The 20,545-nt window shown below is 45.4% G+C and overlaps 1 protein-coding gene across 1 annotated transcript in view; it reads right to left on the reverse strand.

Annotated features, from left to right (window-relative positions):
- Positions 1 to 286: 286 nt before the first annotated feature.
- The window catches only part of SORD (sorbitol dehydrogenase), a 34,069-nt gene continuing 13,810 nt past the window's right edge, over positions 287 to 20,545 (reverse strand). Inside the window, exons 3-9 of the mRNA XM_036443523.2 lie at positions 20,111 to 20,275; positions 16,217 to 16,376; positions 11,803 to 11,921; positions 7,068 to 7,133; positions 5,130 to 5,305; positions 1,287 to 1,408; positions 287 to 642 (exon numbers count right to left, since the gene is read on the reverse strand). Of these exons, the coding sequence (XP_036299416.1) occupies positions 477 to 642; positions 1,287 to 1,408; positions 5,130 to 5,305; positions 7,068 to 7,133; positions 11,803 to 11,921; positions 16,217 to 16,376; positions 20,111 to 20,275 (974 nt within the window). The 3' untranslated portion in view covers positions 287 to 476. The remainder of the gene's footprint in view (positions 643 to 1,286; positions 1,409 to 5,129; positions 5,306 to 7,067; positions 7,134 to 11,802; positions 11,922 to 16,216; positions 16,377 to 20,110; positions 20,276 to 20,545) is intronic.

Here is a 20,545-nt window from a genome sequence, read left to right on the forward strand (position 1 = left end):
TGTGGTGCACAAAGGCATGATTTAAGGTCTCCCATGAGGACCCCCTGTGACTCTCAGGTAGGCATTGCCCCGTTGCCTGTGACAACGAAGCCAGCAATGGCTGGGATTGGGGGGTTAGGAAGGTGGCTATTCACCTTGCAAACACAATTCTCAGGGTTGAAAAAAAGGCAGGCTTCAGTGTTGAGAAGTTCCCTGACTGTTTCTACATTTGAGGAATACAAGTTGGTCTGATCTCATGTGGGGTTTGGGGTTCATTTGTTTGATTGGTTTTATAATTACCCTTGACTCAGCAAAAACAGATCATTCTGAGTTTTTAAGACATAACACCCGTTCTGTTTAAGGCTCTCTGCTTGTAATGAATTATTTTAATCACCCTTACTACTTAAGAGAAACTTTTGCCTTCAAGCCCACCCTTGCCTAGCCATTTAGCCCTGAGATGCTAAGAGGGTGGGAATGAGGGCAGAGCCCAAATAACATCAGGGATTCTGATCGTTGGGGTCACACTTGATCATGACTTTCAATCCCAAACCCTTTTTGGATGTTTCAAAGGCCTCCAGTGCCTTCTCCAGAGGAAACCTATGGGTCACTAAAGACTTTACATTCACAGCCTTGGATGCAAGCATTGAAATCGCCATCGGCCATCTGTGAAAAAATCACAAACATCACATTCAGCCTTCAGGAGCAAAGAGCCAGGCCCGCAAATGTACCAAGCACATCAATTTGGCCATAATCACTGACAGCACTATGGTTCTGCCAGGTCAATTCTACAGACAAAAAAATGGAGGGAATGATTTTAGAACTTATAATTTGGGAGTTCAGAGGCTGTTTCCAAATGTCCACTGACCCCTCTGCAATGTCCACCGTGAAGCCTAGAATTCTTTTGGCATGAAGGCCTGAGGCATATGGAGGCCGCTGTGAAAAGGCAGATAAGCTGTAGGGAGGCAGGCAGGCCAGGGTAATCCAATCACACCCCCGAGCAGCTCACCTTGAGAGAACTTACTGGCACTCTGGTGAGGGAATGGTTAAACTCTAAAAGTGTGAATAAGGGACACTGTGGGGATTATGGTCCTAGACAGAGCTCCCCAAGGGAGAGAGAGTGAGGCCACAGAATGTGGGCTGAGGCACATTAAGACCCTCTCACTTCCCAGAGTGGGCCCTGGGGCTCTGGAGTAGGAGGCAAGGAACTTGAAGAGCTCGTCATGAATAAATAGGCAGAGACTCAGTCCCAGAGGCCTACCCTGGTCTTGTAGGCCACTCGCCACCCCACTCACCCACAGCATACTCACGTGTTGCAGTATCGAAACACGCCCTTGATATCCACTTCTCGGATGGCTGCCTGAACGAGGGGCACATTGATCATCTCAGCACCCAGTCCCACAAGCATCAGGGTCCCACCAGAACAAGTGGCCTGAAGAGGAAGAACAAGAGAACCTGAAAGATAAGAAAATACAGACTTCCTGCTCATACCGTTTCCTTTAAAATAAGACAGTGTCTTATATTAATTTTTGCTCCCAGAGATGTGCTAGGTCTTATTTTCAGGGGATGTCTTATTTTTCCATGAAGAAGAATACGGTACACATTTATTGTTAAATGAAAATAAAAGAAATTTATTACCTGTATACGGTACGGTAGTACGGTAGTTGTCAACACAAACCAGACAAACTGTGAATCCTACAGTATCAAGAATTTACTTATTTATTCAATGAAAATCATGTCATCATCTTCTGGAACATCATCAGAACAATCTAATTCCTGAATTTCCTGGTGAATTTCTTGTGACTCCATTTCTTTCAGAATCAGTGGACCAAATCTCTCATGTTTAGCAATAGCATTCTTAGACAGAGCCTAAGGGGGGCCTTATTTTCGGGGGGATGCCTTATATTTCACTCAGAAGGAAACCTGTAAGTAGGTCTTATTTTCAGAGGATGTCTTATTTTCGGGGAAACACGGTAGCAGTGTTACAGATATCTTCTGATTGCATCAGGCGAGTATCCAGAAATTCCAGGAATGATTCTTTTTATACTGCTGAACTCTTTAACATGGAGACCAAACTCAACAGAGCAGCCGAGTAAATATTATCTTCCTTAAAGATCCTGAAATAATACACTCCACCACGGGAGGACAAGCAAATTGGGAGCATCTTTCGCTGCCCACAACATCCAGTGACATAGCCAAGGTCCTCCAGACTCCAGTGAGAATCTCCCCTACAAACATTGATCTTCAGCAATCCTGGCACGTCTTTCAATGCTTTACTAACTCATACCAGATGTTGGCTCCAGCTACTTCCTCATTTCAGCACCTGCTCCTCCTCCAGTGGGAACACCCATAGGACAGGACATTTGTCAGACCTCTAAGGAACCACCCTCTTGTGGGGAAAACTATTGGTAAGCACTATAGAAACGAAGTTTGTGGTTTAAAAACTATCTCATACATGCAAGCTGGCATCCTATCTAATAAAAGAGTAATATGCAGATTGACCACCATTCCAACACACAATATGGCTGCCCCCATGTAGTCAAAGATCCTGCCCCTATGTGGATACAAGATGGCCACCACAAGATGGCCAGCAGGGGAGGGCAGTTGGGAGGGAACAGGCCTGCAAGGGAGGGCAATTGTGGGTGATCAGGCAAGTAGGGGAGGGCAGTTGGGAGGCACCAGGCCTGCAAGGGAGGGCAATAGAAGGCAATCAACCCTGCAGGGGAGGGCAGTTAGGGGTAAGGGCAGTTAGGCAGTTTGGCAGAGGAGGGAAGTTGGGGGCAAACAGGCTGGCAGGGGAGCAGTTAGACCTATCAATCAGGCTGGCATGGGAGTGGTTAGGGGGTGATCAGGATGGCAGGCAGAAGTGGTTAGGGGCAATCAGGAAGGCAGGCAGCCAGCAATAGTTGGCAGCCAGCAATCCTGGATTGTGAGAGGGATGTCTGACTGCTGGGCAGTCAGACATCCCTCAAGGAGTCCCAGATTGGAGAGACTGCAGGCTGGGCTAAGGGACAACTCCTTTCCCCTCACCCCTGCCCCGGTGCACAAATTTTGTGCACCAGGCCTTTAGTTTATAAATATCTCTATTCTAGAAATATTCATCCTGATAGTATTGGCCATAATGGATTTTGTCGTCATTGAACATCTATCTGCCTCATCAGTTCCTGCCAGAGAGTGCAGTTTCTCTTGACAATCTCCACATAGCTCCTGTGTTGTGCCTGCTCCAGAGAAGCAGGAAAATGCTGCTGTACCCACTGGAAAAGTGGGGTCGAGAAGTCAAAGATGTGAGTGAGCCACAGAAAACTGAGAAATGTTCTAAGAAAACTGCTTCCCCCACTGGTGTTTCCTCTCCAACTTGTGAGGAGGGAGAACACCTTCACACTGGCCACCCCAAACAGCCACCAGGTAGCCCAGGCGAATGCTCTGTTCCCTGGGTGCGACCTCTGCATGGAGGAGATGACATCAATTCTACCCTAAGCATTTGCCACTTCTCCTCACGAACATGACCTAGTCATGACGGGCAGGAAAAGAACTCTCAGGTATGCCCATACAAGGTGCCTCTGCCTAAGCTGCCTGCTGATGGGGCAGCCTGTAGCATTCTACAGCTCCCGTCATGCATGATGGCTCCACCTCCACTCAGGAGAGGCACAGGCCTCAGGCCTCGTGAGGCTCTTGGGTCACATTTACCTCCACACTCACCTCAGGTAGGCTGGTAACTGGGCCCCCACTGTTAACAGCTGGAGATGCCAGCTGTTTCTATAGGCTCCTCAGGCAGGAGAAAAGAGGAAGGAAAGCCTCGAGTTGAGAAGCCATGTCTTTTACTGCATCTCTGTGCATTGGGGGATTGTGGTGTGTGTGTGTGTGTGTGTGTGTGTGTGTGTGTGTGTGTGTGTGTGAGTACAGTGTGCCTGATCTGCCAGCAACTTGAAGACAACAGACTTACCTCACACATTGTCACAGACCTCGAAGTGCCCAAGCCATGTCATGAACTGACTGATCATACCCATCACCTCTCTGAGTTTTAGTTTCTCTTGGTCCCAGAGGGTGCCATCTATTCCTTCCTCCTGTCACCATTAAATTTATCCCTGATGCTATGGGCATCTTGGTAGGGGGAGGGCTTGGCAGCTCTGCCAGGTACCAGGCCGGAGGGCCATGCCACACTCACCTCAGGGGTCAGCTTTCCCTGGGGTGTTTGCGGGATCCAAAGTGCCCTTGTGTGTGACCCAGCTATGACTCAGAAGGAAGGAGGAAGCCCAGCTGCTGCGGGGAAGCAGTCTGGAAGGCGGGGCAGCAGTCCCAGTGGTGGCAGGTGCAGCCGGCACTCTCCCCAGCCCCAGCCCCACCCCTCCTACCGTAGCAGGATTGCCCTTTTTCTTTCCCTCCCCCTCCTGAGCTGTGCACAGAGCAAGGAAAGCACAGGCATTGGGGAAGTGTGCTCCAGGCAAGCACACAATGGACCTCTCATTGTAAAACGGTGACTCATTTCACGGCTTCTGTGCAGATGGGGCTATCACAATTATAAAACACCTAGCAGAGGACCTGGTACACGGTGAGGCTTGGAGCCTGGAACGTATTCTTTCTCTCCTCTCTTCCTCATACTTTGACTGTCAATGCAACTTGCCCTCTCCACCTCCCTGCCAACTTCTCATAAATCACAGGTAAGCCCATGAGGGACCTATCAGGTACTGACAGCTTATCCCCTCCTAATTCTGGGAGAGGACAACAGTAGCCGACCCTGGCCCTGAAAACTTACCTTTGTGGTTAACTGAACTACTGGCTGTGCCTTTCTTTAAATGACTTAAAGACCACAGTTTTTCTCAATAAAACAGGATAAGGGTTTCCCACACTTAAGACATGCTTCCCCATACCTCCTATGGATCCTTTATCAAGAGCTCAACTTTTATGATCACAGATATGGTCGGGACAGAAAACCCATCCTAAACGTGTGGGTCACTTATCTTTCAAGGACCGTGTATATTTGTTACCTTGTTTAACCCTCACAAATGTCCAATAAGAATGTTAGGCAAGTGCTGTTATCTCCTCAAGAGAGATCACTTAATTTTGATGGGGGACCACAGAGCACGTCAGTGGAGAAGCTGACTTCTCGGTTCACTACCCCCATGGGTTCCCAGCCCTGCCCACACCCCACTCACGTAGATGCCGGCCTGGATGGCGGACTCCGCCCCCGTGCACTCGATGGTGATGTCCGGCTTGCACCCCAGCAGACCCTCCACTTTGCTGGCGATTTCCTGCGGGCTCTCCTTGGTGATCTGGAGGACAAAGTCAGCCCCAACTTCCTTGGCTTTAGACAACCGAGAGGCAGACAGATCTAAAGTTGAAAAAAGGTTTCCTTCAAACTGAGAAACTGGATGGTGGATTAGGGAGAAAATAAAAACGGAGGGGTACCCTGGCTCGGTTGGTTGAGTGCAGTCCCGTGCCCTGGGCTCCATCCCAGTAGAGGCGTGCAGGAGGCAGCCAATTGATGTTTCTCTCCCTCTTTCTCTAAAAGCAGTAAAAACATATATTATATATTTTTTTAAATGGAGGTGCAGGTAATAATTCCAATGAAGCTCTGGTATAGTGGATGGTGTTGCTGAGCCCAACAAACATACTGTCTAAACCACATGTGTCAAACACAAGGCCCGCGGGCCAAATCCGTCCCGCCAGGCCTTGCAATGTGGCCTGCACCGCGCTGTCATCACTGCACTCTGCTGTGTTTCCATCACAATGACAGTTTATGACTGTTCAGTAAACCATGCGGCTCGCGATTTAGGCTGGATTTTAGATTTTGGCCCCTTCTCTGATTGAGTTCGACACCCCTAGAACCTTCACACACTCCCATACAAACACATATCTACTTACACGCATACAGACTGCCTTCAAACATACACACACTTTCACAGATACCTTCAATACACTGATAGCTTCTCCTCACACCCTTCTGCATTCCCACTACCCTACTCATCCACACATCTGCACACCACACAACTCTACACTAATCCACACATACTCAGTAATAACATCTTCTCACTCATATGCGTACTCTCAGATACCTTACACACACACAAATATTCTCCCTAACAGATGCCTTCTCCACATACACACCCTTTGATACCCCATGTGCTTCCAAACATACTCACACATGCTGTTGGATACCCTCACCTCACACATATACCCTCATATCTCTCACTCATAGTACACACCTCACACACAAACATCCTTATAAATATACTAGAGGCCCGATGCATGAAGATTTGTGCAAGAATGGGCCTTTCTTTCCGTAGCTGCTGGCACCGCCTTTCCACTCCAGCCCCACCTTCCCTTGCTGCCCAGAGGCCCTGTCGGGGCAGTGTAGAAGGCCTGCATCGTCATCATGGCCCCACCCATGGCCATCTGCATATGCAAATTAACCCACCATATTTGTTGAGTTAATTTGCATACTCACTCCTGACTGGCTGGTGGGCATCACAAATGTATGGTCAATTTGCATCTTGATCTTTTATTAGTGTAGAGCACATGTGTCAAACACAAGGCCCGCGGGCCAAATCCGTCCCGCCAGGCCTTGCAATGTGGCCCGCACCGCGCTGTCATCACTGCACTCCGCTGCGTTTCCATCACAATGACAGTTTATGACTGTTCAGTAAACCATTCGGCCCGCGATTTAGGCTGGATTTTAGATTTTGGCTCCTTCTCTGATTGAGTTCGACACCCCTAGTGTAGAGTATACTTCCCTCTAACCTCACATCACATACATACATACATACAAACAAACACACCCTCTGTTTCCTGGGCTTAGGCAAATGAACCAAGGGCTGAGCCTCATTTTAGGACTCAGTAGGCAGTATGGGCATCTCAGGTTCATAAATAAAGAGCCAGGTCGCCTTCTCCCAGCAGCTTCAAAGAAGAGTGTCCTCCTGAGCTCTGACTTGGTCACCCCCTGAGTTGCTTCTCAAGCTTGGAACCCAGAGAAAAGGGGAGAAACCCCTTTAGAAACCCAGTACCCCCTGAAGGTAACAGGTCTTATGCTTCTGCCTCAATCTATAGGCCCAACTGTTTGCCGCTCAAGAATATTTTTAAAAAGAAAACCTTACCAGTCACCACCACCTGAGCTGCACCCATTGCCTTGGCCACCAGCAAATTGACCAATCCAATTGGCCCTAAATAAAGGAGGAAATGGAAGATATTTATGAAATATGAAGCATCAGTTCTTCCCCCTGTATAGGCCACAAACAACAGCCAGATCTTTTGTATACCCCTAGCATCTATCCTAGTGCCTGACACATAGTGAGATCTTAACAGCAGTTTACTGAATGCATGAGTAAATAAGTACATGAGGGATTGCTTGCTCATAGGGCTGGATTCTGCTTGGTACTCTGCTAAACAGAGTTATAAACCTCCCACTTACTCTTTTGTACTGTGTGAAGATAATGTCAAAGAACCAGAGGGTTCAAGAAAGCATATATTTTCTTAGAGGTTATCTCAGAAGGTCTGGATACATTTTCCTGTTTTCTCTTTGATCCCTACCATCTTAGAACCCACCACACCTGCCCAAGGAGAGACATATTGTTTTGTGTGCCCTCCGAGGACCAGCCTGGAGTATCCTTAAGTGAGTTCGCTCCCTGAGTGGATGCAGCTGTTCAGGCAGCCTCAGGATGTGCAGGTGACTAAGAATCAGCCTGGAGACGTGCTTCCCCACAGTATCTACCTGCTAGATGGCATGATAGTTTTAATACAAAATCCCACAAATATAAGGCTTTTCAGAAAATCTTTGGGGATTTTTTTTGGACACTCCCCTGGAAAATAATTTTGTGAGTTCATCTAGAAAGCAAAACACTGGGAAGTACCTGAAATGACCAGCAAAGGGATTAATTAGTTAAATAAACTACCGTGGGGTACCACACAGTTAATTAAAAAATTAAGTCATAACTCTTTTATATCTGACATTAAAAAATGTTAATATATTTTTTAAAAAGAGTAGGTTTAAAAAAAAAAAAGCATATTTAACATGATCCCATTGAAAAGACAAGAAAAGAAGAGAAAAGAAAGGCTCTACACCAAAATGTTAATAGTGATTCTCTTGGGCTGATGGGTCTATTGATAAATTTCTGTGAATGCCATGTGGTATGTATGACTTGTCTTTTTTTCCCTTTAATTCTCTCCTGAGGACATGTTTAGAGAGAGAGGGTGAGAGAGAGAAAGAAATGATTGGTTGCCCTCCATATATGCCCCAACCAGGGGTTGAACCAGGTATGTGCTCTGACTGAGAATTAAACTGGCAACTTTTGATGTACAGGATAAGGTTCCAAATCAACATGAGCCACTCCAGCTGTGCAGACTTCTTTTCTGCCTATGACAAAAAGGTACCGTATTTTAAAAATCTGTCACCTGAATCCGACGGCCTGCTCGCATACTGAGGCAAGTCTACTCTATACCCATCACTCTACTTAGGAAGCCCTGTGGTCACTTTTTTGGCTCTGCCAAAGAAAAATCAGTTCCCAGCTGGTGTGGCTCAGTGGTTGAGCATCGACATATGAACCAGGTCATGGTTAGATTCCCGGTTGGGGCACATGTCTGGGTTTCAGGCTTGGTCCCAGTTTGGGGGGTGCAGGAGGCAGCTGATGAATGATTCTCTCTCAACATTGATGCTTCTATCTCTTTCTCCCCCTCCCTTTCTCTCTGAAATGAATATATTTTAAAAAAGAAAAGAAAAACCATTCACAAAATTGTATGAGGATTAAAACTCCTAGAAGGAAATATAAGTAGTAAGCTCCTTGACATCAGTCTTGGTAAAGATTTTTTTTTTTGGACTTGATGCCAAAAGCAAAGGCAATAAAAGCAAAAATAAATAGGTAGGACTATATCAAACTAAAAAGCTTCTACAAGCAAAAGAAACCATCAATAATGAAAAAGGCAATCTACCAAATAGGAGAAAATATTTGCAAACGGCATATGTGTTAAGGGGTTAATATCCAAAAGATATAAAGAACTCATACAACTCAATAACATAAATAAATAAATAATTCCATTATTTCCTGGTCAAGGGCACATACCTGGGTTTAGGTTCAATCCCTGGCCTGGGAATGTATGGGAGGCAACCAATTAATGTGTCTCTCTCGCATCAGTCTATCTGTCTCTCTCTGTCCCCCCACTACTTCCCTTCCCATCTCCCTAAAAATCAACAGAAAAAAATTTCCTCAAGTGAGGATAAACAATAACAACAAAAAGTGGGCAGAAGATCTGAATAAACATTTCTTCAAAGAAGACATACAAGTGGCCAACAGGTACATGGAAGAAGGTGTTTAACATCACTAATTATTAGGGAAATGCAAATAATAAAATAAAATAAAAATAAGCTATCACCTCAGACCTGTTACAAAGGCTGCCATTGTAAAAAACAGAAATAGCAGGTGCTGGGAAGATGTGGGAAAAGGGAATCCTCGTACACTGTCGGTGGTATTGTAGATTGGTGTAGCCACTATGGAAAACAGTATGGAAGTTCCTTAAAAAAATTAAAAACACAACTAATTAAGTGATCCAGCGATTCCACTTCTGAGTATTTATCTGAAGAGAAAAGAAAAACACTAACTCAAAAGATGTGTGTGCCACATGTTCACTGCAGCTTTGTTTACAATAGCCAAGACATCGAAACGACTTAAGTGTCCATCGATGGATGAACGGATAAAGACGATGTGGTATATATACAATGAAATATTACTCAGTCATAAAAAGAAGGAAATCTTGCTATTTGTGACAACATGGATGGCCTTTGAGGGCATTATGCTAAGTAAAATAAGTCAGACAGAGAAAAACAAATACCATATGGAGAAAGATAAATACCAGCCGAAACCGGTTTGGCTCAGTGGTAGAGCGTCGGTCTGCGGACTGAAAGGTCCCAGGTTCGATTCCGGGCAAGGGCATGTACCTGGGTTGCGGGCACATCCCCAGTAGGGGGTGTGCAAGAGGCAGCTGGTTGATGCTTCTCCCTCATTGACGTTTCTAGCTCTCTATCTCTCTCCCTTCCTCTCTGTAAAAAATCAATAAAATATATTAAAAAAAAAGAAAAAAGAAAAGAAAGAAAGATAAATACCATGATTTTGCCTTTATGTGGACTCTAATACAAACAAAAAATCCCAAGCTAAAAGATACAGAGAACAGACTGGTTGTTAGAGGAAGGGGGTAAGAGGGCCAGTGAGATGGGTAAAAGGGGTCAAAAAGTACAACCTTCCAGTTATAAATCAGTCATGCGTTTATAATGTGTAGCATGGTGACTATAGTTAATGAGACTGAATTGCATATTTTAAAGTTGCTAAAAGAATCAATCTTAAAAGTTCTCATCCCAAGTAAAGGAAACTTGGTAACCATCTAGTGACAGATGTTAACTAGACTTATTGTGGTCATCATTTTGCAATACTGTTGACCCTTGAACAACAAAGGTTTGAACCACACAGGTCCAACTTATATGTGGATTTTTTTTCAATAAACACCTACAGTACTATAAATGTGTTTTCTCTACCTTATGATTTTTATTAGATTTGCTTTTCTCTAGTTTACTTTATTGTAATACATATAGCATGCAAAATATGCTTTAATAGACTGTTTACGTTATCGGTGAAGCTTCCAGTCAACCGTAAGCTATTAGTAAAGTTCTTGAGAGTCAAAACTTATATATGGATTTTCAACCATATAGGAGTGGGTGTCCCTAACCCCAGTGTCGTTCACAAATCATCTGAATATGCAAGTATCAAATAATTAGGTTGTACACCTAAACTAATGTTATATGTCAATTATACACCCTTGCTCCCAAAGTGTATGAGCAACACCAGGTCATACCCATGAGGAGTGAGCATGCTGAGTCATGGCAGTGAGAAGTCTAGAATGGATCTGCCTGAGGCTGCTAGGGTTTGTTTGGGTGGAGGAGAGAAGGCAGCTTCCCAGTGCAAGCAGAGTGCTGGCTCACAGCCGGGCTGGGCTCTGCTCCTTTCCCTGGCGGTGAGCAGGCCCACCTCACTCCTGGATGGACCGGAGGCCGCTTTTCTGGTATGATTTGGAAGTTCCAAAGTAGTTCTTCCCTTTACTCTCAAAAATATTTCCCTAGCCTTAGCCGGTTTGGCTCAGTGAATAGAGTGTCGGCCTGCGGACTGAAGGGTCCCAGGCTCAGTTCCGATCAAGGGCATGTACCTAGGTTGCAGGTTCGGTCCCTGGGCCTGGATGGAGTGCATGCAGGAGGCAACCGAACAATATGACTCTCATGATTGATGTTTCTCTCTCTCTCTCTCCCTCTCCTTCCTTTCTGAAATCAATAAAACTATTTCCCTAGTTTCCTGTCAAGGTTTGAAATGTAATCCCAGGTTGCATTCTTTTTAAAAAAATATACTTTATTGATTTTTTACAGAGAGGAAGAGATAGGGATAGAAAGTTAGAAACATCGATGAAAGAGAATCATCAATCAGCTGCCCCCTGCATATCCACTACTGGGGATTGTGCCCGCAACCAAGGTACATGCCCTTGACCGGAATCAAACCCGGGACCTTTCAGTCCACAGGCCAATGCTCTATCCATTGAGCCAAACTGGTTTCGGCTCAGGTTGCATTCTTTAAACAAATAAAAGTGTCCTGTTGCCTAGGAAATAACATCATTTCTGTAGATATTCACGTATTTGGCAAAGTGCTAGTCACCGAGGGGATGGGACATTGTAATCATTTCCTACCCAGAAAGATCCCAGGACCAAATTCAAATTTCACCCTTTGGAGGGGGAATGAGATGGGCACAGGTGCCCCCACGTTCTCCCTTAATGAACGCATAACTCGGGCATTGTCTTTTCCTTACCGGCTCCGCACACAAAGACCTTGTTCCCCAGGGTGACTCCAGCTCGCCGGCAGGTATGGATCCCCACAGACAGCGGCTCAATCAGGGCCCCTTCCTCAAAGGTGACATTGTCGGGAAGCCTGGGGAGTCAGTCATTCAACAAACTTTGTTAGTCCCTCTGGGCTGACAATCATTCATTGAGCATTTATTTATGTGCCGGGCAACGTGCTAAGCAATTTATATAAATTCACTCGTGTACGTCCTCAGATTACACATAGCAGGTAGTATTATTCCTTATTTTACAGACAAAGAAACTGAGGCTTGGAGGATTAAATAACTTGCTCTAAACGTTCAAAACTAGTGAGAGGTTCAAAGGATTTGAAATTGAAATCAGATATAAGCTACAGCCCAGCATCTCTTTTTCCCCCCTCAAGCAATCCCGACTATCAGCAGATTTGAAAAACAGTGACTTAGAAGCTGGCGTCACTCTGCTCATTGTCTCCCCATCACCCGTTCCAGAAGAGCCACATCGGAATGGGATGGCGGCAGCTGTCCCGGGCCTGGGTAAGGCAGGGAAAGTGCCTGTCTGCACGCAGCTGGTTAAATGCTGCGTCACCTTCTCTCACCACGGGGTTCTCGGTTTTCACCTCCAAGCCCACTGGTTTCTTGATCCTTTTAACCATCCCACTGAGGATGACAGCAAACATTTGCCTAAGGCTTTACAGGTTAGCTAGCTTTCTCATCCATTATCTCATTTAATCCTCACCATGACCTTGTCAAGTGAGAAAGACAGGCTTTATTTTTTTTACCTTTATTTTACACAAGAGAACACTGAAGCTCCATGACATTAAGGGACTTGCCCAAGGTCAAAATGCTAGCGAGTGGAAAAGCAAGGTTTGAACCCAGGGCTCCTGATTCCACATTCTCTGCCAGTCCCATTATTAGCGGACTCGGGGTACAAACAGCTCTGTAGTTAATATTTAATTTCTGCTAGTTCTTAACCCTCCAGTATTTATTTAGTCAGTGTCCAAAAAAACTCCATATAAAAACCCTCAAGTTAAAAAAATAAAAATAAATTTAAAAAAACACCCCCCCCAAAAAAACAAAACAAAACAAAACAAAACACAAACCCCTCAAGTCCCAGCCCTGGCTGGTGTGGTTCAGTTGGTTGGGCATTGTCCCATGCACAGAAAAGTTGCTAGTTCTATTCTCGATCAGGGCACATGGTCAGGTTGTGGGTTCAATCCCAGTAGTGGGTAAGCAGGAGGCAGCTAATTGACATTGCACTATCACATCAATGCTTCTCTCCCTCTCCTTTCCTCTCTCTGTAAAAATAAGTAAAAAATCTTAAGAAAAGAAAACCCTCAAGTTCCAAAAAGAAATAATAGCCGCAGCCAAACCATGTGCTCATCCCCACGACCTTCTGTCATTGTTTACGATCCCCAAAGAATAAATAGCAAGGCCTGCAGGTGGCCTGGCTGCCACTCACCACCCTTCCTTTCTCTTGCCTCCCCTCTGCTTCTCTCACTTCATTTCCTATCCCACTCCTATCCACCCTCTTGCTCTGAATGTTGTCATCGCCCCTTCTACTCACCCATCAACTCTATATGAAGAAGAAGAAAAAAAAAGAGCTTCAAATGGAATAATGAAAATTCCCAAACTCTCACGGACTGCCGACCACACTCCCTCAGACACACCTGCCTTTCCCATTTTGGCCTTCTCAAAACTTGTATTGGAGCTAAGCTGAGGGTGGCCTTTGGTCAGGAGCTGTGTGCTTCTCCTCTCCTCTTCACTCTGACTTCCCTTTGGAATGAGAACACCGAGGAGAGGGGCTGGGGACAGTGCTAAGAGAGGACTGCTGTCTGGGCGACATCACGCATGTACCCATACCCAGCAGCGTGGAGGCAGAAGCACCAGGCGGAGTCCTGGGGCTCAGCCCCTTTGTCACCGACCTTGAGAGAGTTACCGGGTCATCCTTCCCCAATCTTTCATGACTATAAACACCAGAGAATGACAAGGCAATTGGTGGTTCTCACAATAGGGTTCAAGGAACAGGCAAAGGGTTAAAGAATAATTTAGAAGCCAAGGAGGAAGCAGGAAGATAAGCTGAACAAGGTGGGTAGGAAAATAAAGAGACTGGTAGAGAAACCAGAGAGAAGGGCTTGGGCCCACGGGCTGGGGACACGGCCAGAACTTACCCTGGGAGGAGAGGAGAGGCAGGGGCTGCATATCCCCTGGAAGCCCTCCTCCCTCCGCCAGCCAGAACGTCCTCCCACAGCTTTCCCTACAAAGCACTCCTCACCCCTCCCCAGCCCAAGGCTCTCTTTCAGGCTAACCCCGTCCTAACCCCTGGATTCAAGGCCATGGCTATGACAAGTGATGGCACCATTTATTGAGCAATTCCTTTATGCCAGGACTCATGCTGAGCACTCTATCTGCCTTTCTCATTAAATCCTGTCAATAATTCTATGCATTTTATTGGTTCAATTATCGTCTCCATTTTACAGGCAAGGATATCGGAGTTTACAAAGTTTAAGTAACTTGTTCAAGGTCACGCTGTTGGTAAACGGCAGAGATTAGTGGTTAGTTTCGAGCTTTACCTCTTTGTTCTTCTGCCTTCGACAAGAACGTTGTCTGGCGCCCTGAGTTGGAAAGGGCCCAGGAAAGGTGGTTCTGGAACCACTTGCTGAGAGGTGGACTCTGCCCACAAAGCCTGCTTTTTCTTCTAGAGCAGGTTTGCATGTTGACTTAATTAAACTCGTCGTGAGGTCTCCAGCCTGTGACTCCCCTCAAGGTTTCCAGTGGGCACTTGAAAACTCAGATCTGTCAGACTGCCCTTGTGAGTGGCATCAGGCCTCCACTGGACAAGCCCCATCCTGGCTGACAGAGCCACCGCTGGGGCCGGGCTGGGGCGGGAGGAATCGGAAGGAAAGTGGCACATCAGCACCCCAGAGCTCCACGGGCTGGGGGCCAGGTAGGAGGTACAGCACTCTGCTTCTGCCAGCCAATCACGGCTTCTCACCCCAAAGCCATATTGAATGCTGGGGTCATGCAGTGAGCACAGGGCAGGAGGAGTTCAAGCATCACAGCTTGATTCCTGGTTCTGCTCTGTGCCAAGTCTGTTCGCCTCCTCCTGCCTCTGCTAACCCTTGCAATAGACCGCACAACTGGGCCCTCGCTGGTTTGCCTCAGTGGAGTAGGGGTTTTGAACTCAATCAGAGAAGGGGCCAAAATCTAAAATCCAGCCTAAATCGAGGGCCGAATGGTTTACTGAACAGTCATAAACTGTCATTGTGATGGAAACGCAGCGGAGTGCAGTGATGACAGCGGGTGCGGGCCACATCGCAAGGCCTGGCGGGATGGATTTGGCCCGCGGGCCTTGTGTTTGACACATGTGGGATAGAGCATCAGCCTATGGACCGAAGGGTCTCGAGTTCCTTGGTTGCAGGCTCCTCCCTGGCCAGGGGCCCTGGTTGGGGTGCGAGCAAGAGGCAACCAATGGATGTGTTTCTCTGTCTTTCCCTCTATCTTCCACTCTCTCTGAAAGATCAATGGGAAAATATCCTCGGGTGAGGATTAACAAAAAAAATAAAAATAAATAAATAAACCTGACCAAACATCTGCTGCCACCTTATCACTGCCCTCGCAGAGGTATGATAGGTATGCAAAGCACTTACTAACACTGAGGCACAAGTTAATAATAGTGACTTTATGTGCATTGTTTTATTTAATCACCTAATCAGCAGAGGAAAGTTAAATCATTTCCCCGAAGTTACTCACTAGGCAGGAGTGAATCAGGGCCCCAAAGTCATGTGCCGGCTCCTTGCCAGGCCTCCTCAGTAAGCCCCCTACAAGGCCATTGATGTTAACAGTTCTCCCTCCTGCACCGAAACCGGTTTGGCTCAGTAGATAAAGTATCAGCCTGTGGACTGAAAGGTCCCAGGTTCTGGTCAAGGGCATGTACCTTGGTTTCGGGCACATTCCCAGTAGGGGGTGTGCAGGAGGTAGCTCATCTATGTCTCTAACTCTCTATCCCTCTCTCTTTCTCTCTGTAAAAACTCAATAAAATATATTTTAAAAGAAAAAAAAAAAAAAGTACTCCCTTCTGCAGCCGCAGTGGAAACCAATAACGGAAGATAAACCACAACAAGTTATCACCAGGATGGCTGGGAAGCAGTGAATGACCATTTTCTATTGCTGCTCTGGGTGAGGGAAGGTTAGACTGAGAGGCTAAAACCAAGCACTGAGAGTCAGTCTCAGTGCTAGTCAGGCTGCCCTCCCTCCATGCCCCCAGGAGAGAGGCCCAGCATAGAGATGCCTCCTGCCTGGAATTAAGAGCTAAAAAGAAAAAAGTCACCACGGGAAAGTGGGAGAAAGAACACAAACAAATGAAGGGAGAGAGGTCCCAGGTGGCAAGGCTGGGTTGGGCACTAACTTGTAGCAGAAGCTGGCATTGTGCTTATAGAAGCGGCAGAGGTTCCCATCATCGGGGGGCGTGGCACAGAAGAAGATGGTTGGTGACAGGTTGTACCGGCCAATCTTGCAGAATTCATCAATTTCTCGGGGAGCTCCAGGCTCGATGGCAACACGATCACCTGGAGAGGAAAACAGGAGCAGGCACAGAGGTGCTGTGGGGGGGCAAACCAGCTCCACTTCCTGTCTCACACTGCTGCAAAAGAGGTAGTGTGAGTTTGCAGACATTTTTTTTTCTTGGCCTGTTTTGAAAACGTGGGGCAAGGCCTTTACAAAAGTCGTACAGTCTGGTTGTGTTTAGACAGTAACTAGGAACCAACTGATTCCTGGTTAGCAGAAGCATTAAGGCAAACGGCCCGCAGAGGCCTCCGCCTCAGGCACAGCGGAGAGTGGCACTCAGGCTTGTGAACCGCCCGCTCTATCCTACTTCCTCTCTGTGTCTTCCTGCGTCTTCTTGGAAGCCAAGCATTAGAATTGCTCTTCTCTCTCATTAGGAAAAATTTCAAGCACATAGCGAAGTTGAAAGACCTGCGCAGTGAACACCCAGATATCTTTCACCCAGATTCTTCAATTTACATTGAGCAACATTCACTTTATCACATACCCATCCATCCATCCCATCTATCCATCTTTTCTGGTGCATTTCGAAATAGGATGCAGACATTCGTACACTTCACCTTTAAATACTTCAGCCTGCATAGCATTAACTACGTAGAGTTCAATACTTGTTTATGGCTCTTTCTTAAGATAAAATTTTGATATAGATGAAATGCACAAATGTTAAGTGGACCGCTAGATAAATTTTGATAGATGCATTCACCTGTGTGATGTGAACCCCTGTCAAGATACAGAACGTCACTGTCTTGGACATGCCATTCCTTTGTGTTCCTTCCCAGTCAATCCCCAGTCCCACCCCAAGAGGGGTGCCCTGGTGGTATTAGGACCCTCCTGAGCCTGAACAATGTGTTGTTAGCAGACAGAAGAGCCCTGGAGGTTTGCCTTTTGCTAAGCGGTGATACTTAGGCCATTTCTTCTATCTTTGTGTTAAAAGTACCCAGAGAACAGTGTAGAGTCCATGTATGTAGTTAGTGCTCATTAAAATAGTGTTGGTGGCCAGGCTGGGGTGCTCAGTGGTTGAGCATCAACCTATGAACCAGGAGGCTGAGGTTCGATTCTCAGTCAGGACACATGCCCGGGTTTCAGGCTCGATCCCCAGTGGGGGGGCATGCAAGAGGCAGTCGATCAGTGATTCTCTCTCATCATTGATGTTTCTGTCTGTCTCTCTCTCTCCCCATCTCTGAAACCAATAAAATAATACACTTTTTAAAAAAGAGAGATGGCCTGATTGTATATAAATTAGGAATTCTTCCATGCCTTAGATTTACTGATTCTTTAATATGTATGTTTAAATTTTTAAATAAGTATATCAAGAACTTCTCAATGAGTGATTTTATTCTTTCTAGATTAGTTGATTAGAGCTTTAAATCAAAGTTAGCAAATGAAACAATTAAATAAAAATTTTTATTCTAAAAAAACGGTACCCCCAGCAATCCCTGTGACCACTAAGATGTGATCTACCTATATCTCTCTTCCTTCTATGCCCTCTACTTTCTCTGCTGCCCAATGAAATTTCTGCAGACTATGCTTCTAGCACTGACAATGAATTTTTCAACTTAGTATTCAAGATCTTCCATAATTAGGTGAAGTTTATATTATTCAGTTTTGTTTTGTAATTATTATTATATAATAACAATACAACTCACAGTTGTATGGTGCCTTTTAAAGAGGAACTTTTGTATAGATTATGAAAATTATCATCCCTACTAACTATCCAAGACAGAACCTTTGCTCTGAGTAGCACAGAGATTATTAATAATTGCCTCTGCAATTTTATTATGCTGCTCTTCTTAACTGGAACATTAGCTTCTGATCTCTTTAGAAATTCAAATGCAAAACCTTGCTCAAGTCTCCGCATTCTGGGCATCCCAGTGACTGTACACTTTTTCTAGAGTCAGAAAGACCAAGGCAGGCACCCTAGCTCTAAGACTAACTACTGTATGACCTAGGCAATTACCATGCTTCACTTTCTTCATCTGTTAATGAGGAAAATAATGCCTATCTTGTAGAGTTGTTTAAAGAACAAAGTAAGTAATTTTATGGGTATTTAACATGGAGAATAACAATATTAAATCAATAAATGTTATCTGTCTTCTTATAATTATTATTATGGGTTTTTTTGTTGTTGTTTTTATTTTTTGTTTTTTGTTAATCCTCACCCAAGGATATGCTCCCATTGGTTTTTAGAGAGTGGGAGAGAGAGGGAAAGACAGAGAGAAACATATCAGCTGGTTGTCTCCTGTACCCGCCCCAAACAGGGCCTGGCTCAGGGAGGAACCTGTAGCCAAGGTACGTGCCCTTGACAGGAATCAAACCTGGGGCCCTTTGGTTGCAGGCCAATGCTCTATCCACTGAGCCAAACCAGCTAGGGTTCATAATATTTTTATTAAATGTCTGGCTCAAAGAAAGACCTATCTCCCCCATGAGCTTTCTTGACACAACTGTGTCCATGACAAATGCCCTTTCTTTGAACTTCTAGAGCCCATTCTTTACTGATTTCACCACTTCACCCTATGTCTTGTTCTCTAACTGTTGTTATATGTATATGTGTGTGTATGTATATATATATATATATAGATATATAGATATATAGATATATATTAGATATATATATAACTGTTGTTATATATATATTATATATATATATATATATATATATATATATATATATATATTATATATATATATGTATATCTCGTGATGTCTGGTCTTCCCAGGTAGATCAAAGCATCCAAGGATCTTATCTTCTCCTTTTTCTATAGCCCTCAAAGCACCTGGTACAGGCTGGATCTATTGTGGACACTGACTAAGCACCTGCTATAACTTAAATTTAGAGACGACAACCCCTGCCTCCCTCCTCCTCCCCCCCCCCCCCCCCCCCCCCCCCCCCCACAATTCTTGTTATGACATATATTCATAAGAACCAATCAGTGACTGCTAGAAGCTATGCACCTTGCACACTGGAAGAATCCTGAAAAAATCCAGGGGGTTTCTCAGCTTTACCGATGATGGAGGGCCTGACTTAACTTTCCTGAATGAGACACAAGTCTAGCTTCTTCAGAGCCGGTCTATCTCTCTGCATGTAACTGGGCTCAGAGAGCTTTCTAACTAACATAGGACGGCACCTCTACCAACCTCCTCTTCCTCCAAATAATCTGACAGCATCTCCAGACTATACAGTGGCCTCTTCAAAAAAGGAAGGTTAAAGCCAATAAATAGCTTGGATTTATTTCACTGTGTTGGGGAACATATCATAGTCTACTACAGCCGAGAATTCCTCCCGTTGAGAGCATGAATTAAGCAAATCTAGAAACATACTGGTGGTTTCCTAGCCATCCAATAAAATCAAAGACTGCTCTGCAGGCCCTGGTTCTTAGTTGTGGAGGCATATTGTGGTTCGTGGGCCAGGAACACTTCCCCCACCCTGGTTGGCTTATTTCTGACTTGCCTGATTGGCTTAATTATCCATTTCTCAGATAAGCCAGGGTCTGAGTAAGACACCAATTACACCCTGTGTTCTTCTCTGCTGTCCTCAACACAATTGTAATTAAGTAACTATCTGTGTGTCCCAGCTCTGTCTCCCACTGTGGAAGGTTAAGGAACACGTGTTTCGGGACCAAGGCTGTCTTGTTGACTGTTGCATCCCGGTGTTTAATGGAGAGCCTGACCCTGAGAAAGCATGCACAGACATTGATGTTGAATGAATAAATTGATCCATTAGCTGAAGGGCTTTGCTCACCTGGTTGTAGGTGCCTTACCGATGACCCCACTTTTACGACTGTTCCTGAAGCTTCATGACCCAGAACCATTGGCTTTGTCACAATAAAGTCCCCAATTCGACCATGCTGCCAGTAGTGGACATCTGAGCCGCAGATTCCAACAGAATGCATCTTCAGCAGCACCTCTGATAAGAAAAAGGAGAAGGAGAAAGCAAGTGAGGGAGGGAACAACCCTTCTATCACCCTGAGGCACCCTGGCGATTCTCCAGATCAGTGTTTCCCAAAGTGCGGTACGCGTACCCCCAGGGGTACGGGAAGAGTTTGGTGGGGATATACACTGCACTGTGCTTAGCTGCGCCTAATTCTACGTTCTCATGAGTACAAGGGGTACTCAGCATTACGAAAATTATAGAAGGGGTACACAGATGTCAAAAGTTTGGGAAACACTGCTCTAG

Source organism: Pipistrellus kuhlii, unplaced genomic scaffold (genome assembly GCF_014108245.1).
Source record: "Pipistrellus kuhlii isolate mPipKuh1 unplaced genomic scaffold, mPipKuh1.p scaffold_m20_p_1, whole genome shotgun sequence".
NCBI classification, from domain to species: Eukaryota; Metazoa; Chordata; class Mammalia; order Chiroptera; family Vespertilionidae; genus Pipistrellus; species Pipistrellus kuhlii.